The 8557-nt window shown below is 43.3% G+C and overlaps 1 protein-coding gene across 1 annotated transcript in view; it reads right to left on the minus strand.

Moving 5' to 3' along the window:
* The window catches only part of LOC104547632 (protein eva-1 homolog C-like), a gene marked incomplete at its 3' end in the record, with an annotated part of 41118 nt that extends 35307 nt beyond the window's left edge, over positions 1-5811 (minus strand). The window contains exon 1 of the mRNA XM_010193417.1: positions 5569-5811. Within this exon, the coding sequence (XP_010191719.1) occupies positions 5569-5811 (243 nt within the window). The remainder of the gene's footprint in view (positions 1-5568) is intronic.
* Between the last annotated feature and the right edge of the window lie 2746 nt (positions 5812-8557).

Raw genomic sequence — 8557 nt, forward strand, 5'->3', positions numbered from 1 at the left:
TGAGGTCGCTCAGGGTTGTTACACCGGTGGGACCGTGCAATATCCTGTGACTGGGCATGGCAGGAGCCTCTGTCTTTGGCCTACCCAGAAAACTAGAGCAGTTGGATGATTTTATTCTGCTTTGCATCTCACCCTGCCACACTGTTTATCCAGAATGCTTAGGGAAAATAAAACCCTCTTCAGAAACAGTAATACACACACACACACACACACACTCACACTCACACTCACACACACACACAGCCTCCAGCCCTCTCATTTTGTGATCAATAACTGGCCAATGCTTTCAGAGTCATGCAGCTACTGGAAAGTTTATCTCATCTTTCCACCACTGAAGAGGCCAGCTCCCTTTGCTTTCTGTCACAGAGACATTCCTGGTAGATGCAAATAAAAAAGGGGGAAGAAGGGCTCAGGGAATCCTGTGGTTTGCATGCAAGGAATCTGCTCCCTTTTGTACCGCTGCCTCACCAGCTGCTGGAGCAGCAGCAGGAGATGGTGACAGCAAAGGTGTCCTGTATCTCACTTAAAGGATAAAAGGAAATACCACATCAGCAGCACTAGCAATTCATGTCACCGATGACTGGTTGTCCTGGAGAGTGTTGAAAGAGACCCAGGTCACAGGCCATGCTCACGCTCCCTCCTCAAACTAGCCAGTCTTTCTAAGAAGAGGCATGACTCTGCTCCAGAGCACCTTGTAACCACAGCTCCTCTTTGGGAAACAAGTCACAGGGTAAAACATTGCCCTCCAAAGTGCAGTTTCCTGCTAATATGAAGATAGAAATTAGCCTACAATGTCTTTGATAACTATCTGGAAGCAGAAACACGATGGATAAGTGCCTCTCCAGGGCTTTTTATTTTCCATCTAAATAAGCTTTGCTCCAGGGCTTTCTGTTTTCCTTCCAAATAAGCTGTGGTTTTACTTTTCTGTCAATTTACCAAAATGAGAACATTGCAGGTAATCTGCTGTAAAGTGTAATCTAGTTTTCTGGTAATAAGCAGTAATTTTAGGCCAACCATTAAACATTCTTCCATACAGAGCCTGAGTGGTTTTATTGCTGAAAACAAGTGACACTAGGAATACTGATCCAGGAATGAGCAGCTGGGGAAAGCTTTATGAGCAAGCTACTCCAAACCTCCTCCTCTTCAGCTGAGCAGCTTCCTTCACATATAAATGTGCCTCCTTGTATTTTGGCAGCACAAGTTGGGCATTGTGAGCTTGGCTAGGAGAGACTACATTTCTTACTTAACAGATTCACTTATCAGGAGGCACTTATCATTAGGGAATGCTTAACTTAACACTCCTATTTCTCCTTTGTCCTCGGTGCCAACATTTACATGTTCATACGAACAAACATACACTGCTACTGTATCTGTTCATCAACTTCCTTATTTTCAGGAGGCAAGATCTCATGAGTTTCTCCCATGACAGGGAAGTGCAAATGGATGCAGTAGTGTGACAGGTGAGATAACCATGGCATAGGGGAGAGGCTAAAGCAGATGAGGATGGTCCCCAGGAGACCTCCTTGGAGTCAAAGGTGTCTTCAGATGTTCCTGTGCCTCCCTCCACTGTGTAGCAATGTTATTTAGCTGCTTCTCCATACTCTCATACTAAAAAATCAGACATCATGCAGATTAAAAACGGGATTGACCAACTCTATCTGGGTGACATGGACTTACAGAGCAAGATAAAAACTCCAAGAGAAAAATCTTCAAGCTGTCGAAAAATAAATTGCCATGCTCAGACAAACTGCACAATTGCTCCAAAGGGGTAAAGGTATGTGGGAGTTACAGGTCATCACAATGACACCAGCACGCACAGAACCATGCTAATGCAGCCCTGCACCTTCAGGACCCAAGCAAACATCTCTGCATGATCATGCTCTGGTGAAACAAGACTTTCTAGTGGGCATACAACTCAACTCTCTGCATAAATTACACAGTATGGATAAACAACCTGTTACACATTGCCAACCATTTTCAGTGTCATGACTTCAACATGCCTAAACAACCCTTAATATTCAAGAATTTACTTCTTTGGTTGAAAGATAGACTGGTCCTGGCAGCTGCTCTTCCTGGCCTACAAGCAAGAAAAGAGATGGTTCAGCCACCATAAGGCAGGACACTTTGCACTGCATGGGTCCCTTTTACCAGAGCCACCAAGGCTCCAGATGTTCCTCTTCTCTGTCCCTCATCCATCCCTCATGGGTGGGACAAGGACATTGCTCTATTACTTCCCAGTCAGCAATAGCCTCTGCAGGGCTCCACAAGGAAAGTAGAGAAGAGCCAATCCTAGACTAGACTGTTAATTAACAGCACTGGTGCCACAAATCAGCCTCTATTATTAGAAGATGAGTGGGAACTTTCTACACTTTCATCTTCAAAATATCTCAAAGGTGCTTCACAAATACAGCACAAATCTTTCCTTCCTGCCATATACCTCATGGGACTTGTGCTAACTCTGGGCTCCCCTGTTGAACCGAGTGGTGTGGGGGAGTGAAGGGAGCTGTTTAAAAAGCAAATAATGTCTGGCTTTCAACACAACTTTATTTTGCTGTTCTAATCTCTCCATATTGGTGTGACTTGATCTGAAAATTAACAAGAGACCAACCACATCAAAACTGAAATCCCAGTAGAATGTCCAAATTCTTTGTGCATTTGGAAATCTCCCACTGAATCTGACATTACAGTGTTAGAATAACAGCAATGTGTAGTTTGGGGTCACTGCCTTAATGTCGCAGACACGCTCTCCCAAGTGGTCTGCATTTCATTTCAAACAAAAACAAGTGACTGAAGCAAGGGATCCTGGCAGCCAACCACATAAGGCTGGATTAGTAGTGGTTGTCTCAGTGTAATCAACCCTTTCTTTTCCCTTTTTAACATAAAAAAAAAGTCTGAACTGGACATTTACTGGGGAGAGAGCTTCTAAGTGGGAATTAACTGTTATTCACAGGTAGTTTTTGCAGAGAATAGTACCATAACTGCCCCTTACACTCCCTCCAGGCCACTCTCCAAAGAAGAAGCAAATTTATACAGTCATGGGTTTGACTAGACACAGTGATTTTATATACTTAATTTTGAAGGATTTGGTTTGGCTGACTTTTTAAATTACTGGCAATCAGAATACACACACAATTGGTCCTGCCTATGGCGGCCATGTAGCTGAGTTTCAAAACCACAAAAATACACGCAATTTTCTTGTCTACAGCTTTCCAATTTCCCTGCATACACGGATTTCCTACCAGAGAGCTGCAGGCAGCTTGCCATTCAGCCTGTGGCGTTTCTGGCTTACCCTTCAGAGAGGCCTCAGCCCCTCCAGGATTGAGAAAGGAGACAAAATTCATCGCTGTCATTCAGGCTGATCCTGCCCTGGATAAGCATGGCACATTGTGGTATCAAAGTCAGATTTGGGGGCATTAAAGAGGCACTGTGAATCTTCTCCAAAGAGACTCAGGAACTTGCCCAAGGTCCCTCAGGAAATCTGTGGCAAAACAGAGAATATCAGCTACTTCCTTAGCACATCTGCATCTTCAAAAATGGGTGAATGGTCTCAGTCATGTAACAAACTCACTGTACCAGAGATCTGCTGCAAGACTGCCCACAGGGAACACAGTTCTCCCTCTGATAAATAGGGGAGCTGCAATTACAAGCACTGTAAGAGCTGGAGGCAAAGGTAATGGAGAAGAGCTCTGGAGACATAAGGAGCTCAGCCAGGTGGGTGAGGATTTCCTTTAAATCCCTCCTGCACACAAAACCATGGCATGGAAAGCCAAAGGTTACATCTTCTCTGTCCTCAAGTTCTTCCAGATGTCTTAAATGGGCCACTTGCACCCAAGGGATGAGGCCATGCACATAGTTATCAATCATGTTAGTAAATGAAATGTTTCAAGTTAATTTTGCAGTAAACTAATAAAAGAAAGAAAGGAAGGCTAACCTCTGCTAAAGTCTTCAGTCCATGTTCTCCCACTCAAAACAACACAACTGCCTCTTGTCTGCTGTATTATGAACTTTTGCTATCGTATCTGGGAAAACCTTCCAATGATAAGGACCATGTCCTCCCATACTACAAATCAGTCACTTGTTGAGCAGGGGAAGTGTTATGACGGCAACAGCAAATCTGTCAGCTTAAGGGTTACACTACCAGCAAACACCAACCCTGTGCAATTTCTTGCGAATTTACCACTGACATTTGGAAGCCAAAGCACTTGTATCAACTTAAATGCTGCAAGTTTCTCTTAAAAACCCTGGATGCAAGAGGGAGAAGGGATGTGGGAAACTCTGGCCTTTAGCCAAATTATAAAAGAAATTATTCACTGGCTGTGTAGGTTCATTACTCTGGTTCTGCTATAAATTTCTATTATGAGATATTATTGATTCATAGCCATAAATGCACTGGATGCTAGAATCTTTGCTCAAAAGTTTTCACAGTCCCAACCCTGCACTTGGAAAGACTTGTGCTTACTTTCAACATCCAGAAGCAGATCCCATTCATCTCCACAACATCAGCCAAGTCATGTTTCTAATTTTAGTTGTTCCTACTGACAGCTGAGTAACACTGGCACCTTCCAAATAATCCCTTGATTTGCTGACATCACGTATGCTCCTGGGAGGATACATATAGTCAACATGCCCTACACAGATGGACAGAGCTAACTGATTAACTACTGATGTTTGGGAGATTACAAGCTTAAGTGAGGTATGATCACTTACAGTGGCCAAAAAGACAAAGGAATCAGAAGACGCAAAGGACTCTTGGGGTTCTTGGGTTTCAAGTTACCAGAATGAAAGTCTCTTAAAAAAAAATCAGTTCTGAATTGAAAAGAACACCACAGCAACTTCTGAATGTGTTGAAAAAGCTAATAACTGAGAAGGAAAAATATAAAAAAGTAATCTTCAAACCCAGTCAAATATAATGTGGTAGAATCATGTAATCACAGGATGTATTGGGTTGGAAGGGAACTTTAAAGCTCATCCAGTCCAACCCCTGCAGTGAGCAGGGACATTGATACCAGATCAGGTTGCTCAGAGCCCCATCAAGCCTGGTCTTGAATATCTCCAGGGATGGAGCCTCCACCACCTCTCTGGGCAACCTGTGCCAGTGATCTACCACCCTCATAGCGAAGAACTTTTTCCTAATATCCAATCTAAATCTACCCTTTTCTAGTTTAAAACCACTACCCCTCATCATGTTGCTACATGCCATAGTGAACAGCTCTTCCTCAGATTACTTATAGGCACCTTTCAGGTATTGGAAGGTCACTATAAGGTCCCCCCCGGAGCCTTCTCTTCTCCACTGGTCACTGGTCTTGCAGTGTAATTCTGTGTCAACCACATCCCTGAATTTTTATTGACTAGAGTTGCAGCAAAATTAAGAAATTCATCAGCAAAATCTAATTCAGTCCTGTCTAAACTACAAAGATGAATTATCCACTAAGTTATGTGAGATGTCAGTGCTCTCATTCCAGGTAGCACTGCTTAATACAGGCCTATGCAGCACCGGCACAGACTGTTGCTGCCTGGCCAAGGAAAAATGAAGTCCAAAATGAACAGATCCAGTTTAGCACACAATACCTGAAGGGAAGTACCAACTGAACAGGCAACATCTTCTTTAATTAAAGTTGCATAGGAGTGGGGATAGCGAGAAGGACACATCTGATGACTTGGTACAATACGGCCATAAAAAGAAGACTGAATGCTGATGGTGGTTCTGTGAGGACATCTCAAGGAGACATATTCTCCATCGCAGGCATGGTCAGTGTAATTCCTTAGTACTTGTGATATGTAACCTGCAAAAACCATGACAAAAACCATCATTAGCGAAAGGTAGTTAATATTTAGGTGATTTACAGCAGTGCAATCTAACAAACACAACTAACAAGAAATGAGGGATGCAGATTTCATTACTCATCTCTCACACGTGCAAGAGAGACAATGACATGGTGGAAGGGAGAGGCTTGGTTATTTGGCCTTCAGCCATGTTATATATGCTTCGTGGAAGCAATATTCAGATGCTGAAAACTCTTAGTCCAATCATATCAGTTATTTACATTGGCATAGCTGTCAAGTTTACAGGAAACGCAGCTGAGCCAGACTGATCATTTAGACCACATCCAGATACCACATGCAATTTTTGGCCCCACAATAAAAGACAGACTTCAATAAACTGGAGTGAGTTCAACAGAAGGTCACCAAGATGGTTAGGAGCTGGGGCACTTGCCCATAAAGAAGTGGCTTATTTAGCCTGGAGAAGAGACAGCTTTGGGCAAAACTAATAGCAATATCCAGGCTCTTCAGAGTGGTGCATGGTAGGAGAATGAGAGATAACAGGCACAAGATGAAACAGGAGAGTTTCAGACCAGCTATATGGATCAACTTTATCACTGTGAGGGCAGTCAAGCAGTGGAGCAGGTTGCCCAGAGAAGCTGTGCAGTCTACATCGTCCTTGGAGTTTTTAAGACCTTCCTGGATAAAGCCCTGAGCACCCTGTCTGACCTTCTAGTTGACCCTGTTTTGAGCAGGTTAGATTGGAGAACTGAAGTCCTTCCAACCACACCTTCCTGGGAACATCTCATTCCTGTGATCATGGGCAAGAAAGGTCCAGACACAGAGCCACTAAGGGGAAAGTTGGGGTTACAGTTGGTTGTATGAGATCTTATTCCATCATGGCACACCATTCACATCTTTGATCTCCCTTCACAATATAACATTTTAATTCTTCTGATTGCAGCTTTTATTCTAGGCCTTTGACACAAAAGCTTTGCTTCCTCTCCAATTCTGCAAAGCTTCAATCTTTTTAGAAAGAAAACAGTATGCAGAACCAAATTTCTTCTTGTTCGTTAGAGGATGACATTATCCACAATAATAAAGTTGTTAACAAGGATAAAGCATGGGGACAAAGCCTTATTGAAGTCACACGGAGTTAAAAGGGTGGATTGCAGCCAGGCTGCCATGGCAACTGCCAAAGAAATCCTGACTTTGCCACACTCGCACAGGAGGGAAAGCCACTGTGGTGCTGATATAGAGACATCTGTGCACGGGACTCTATAGCATGTCCCATTTCAGTGTCAGCAACAGTCCCATTCAACCCTGCAGAATTCCTTTCTGTAATGAGTTTGGAAGTCCTCTTCCCACTTCTGGCCACCAGCACAAGTCTACCAGCAGCAATGCCACAATGCCCTGTCCCTGTCTTAAGAGGCAGAGTAGAGAGAAAAAGCAAAACCATTAGGCGAAACAAGAAATACCTGGACAAATTCCTACAAGGGAACCCGAGGCACACCTTAGACTTGTATTTAAAAAATGGCTAAAATGTTATCATTCTCTTGGTGGCCCATACTCATAGAATAATTTAGGCTGGTACCTCTAGTTCAACCTTCTACTCAAAGCAGGGCCAACTCAGACCGGTTTTCCCAAGGCCTTGTCCAGTTCTGTATATCTCCAATGATGGGGGCTCCACGACTTCTCTGGGCAACCTGTGCCAATGCTTTACAACTTTTTGAGAAGAATTCACATGGCTTGCTCAGAATCATTTCAATGTCAACTCTAGCTATCCTTGTAGACACATCTGTAGGGTGTATTTACTCCTTTAAGTTAAACACACTGTCCCTGAGGCCATACCCAGCAACTTGCTCTTACTCTAGTATGGCCTCATCCAGAGATTTTACTTTGAATAGTCCTTCTTCTATACCAACACTGAAATCTAGCCCAGGACTTGCGTGAAAGAATACTGGTCCAAAAAAATTTCAAGGTGCTGAAAACCACTATAACTGTTGTTCTTAGAGATAACCAACACACAGGAATTTAGCTTCAGCATTCAAGCAGCCACTATGAGGGCTGGATTCTCTGACTTCTCTAAATTTTAGCCTGCAGTTCTTATTTAACAGTGCTGCTGCTGCAGTGCCTCAAGGCGTGTGCCAAATAGCTGTTTACTCAAATCAACATATTAATTTCCAAGTCCCCAGGGCAGCATTTGCTTATAAGAAAAAGGCTGAGGCACAGCCCCAGCAATTAGAGCAAGTGACAGGGCTGCATCAGATCAGGGAACAGCACTGTTTAATTTAGTGCCTTTATCTCACTTGTTTAAGGAAATGCTCTGGGGATAAAATAAACTACGGGAGTGAATCTCCTTTCCCAGTCAGTGGGATACCTGCCCTGAGTGATGCTGCACACCTAGTCCTTGAGTCAGATCAGCTCTTATCCCTCAAAAGTAAGGCAACCATATAAGATGGGCATCAGGAAAAGCTAGCTACAGACAAAACAACACCAAATAATAAGAGCAATGTAACACAAACCATTAAACCCTACTTTCCAAGCTATTACTTCAGTGCATTAGGATTTTTCCCTGCCCTATTAGGGAGCCTGAGAAATACAACCAAAGTGCAGCCATGACTCTGTTGGCTCCTCTGAATATTCAATTATTCTGTCAGAACAGCCATCCCTCAGCATGCCTTTCATACTACCAGTTCAGGATCAGGGAAGGTTTCAACCTCTGCAATTAGTGCAGATCACTTGTTGGAACAACTCCTTCCTCTCGTTTTCCATCAGGAATCTCAAAATAACTTGA

This window comes from Mesitornis unicolor, unplaced genomic scaffold, assembly GCF_000695765.1.
Source record: "Mesitornis unicolor isolate BGI_N332 unplaced genomic scaffold, ASM69576v1 scaffold10351, whole genome shotgun sequence".
Lineage (NCBI taxonomy): Eukaryota > Metazoa > Chordata > Aves > Mesitornithiformes > Mesitornithidae > Mesitornis > Mesitornis unicolor.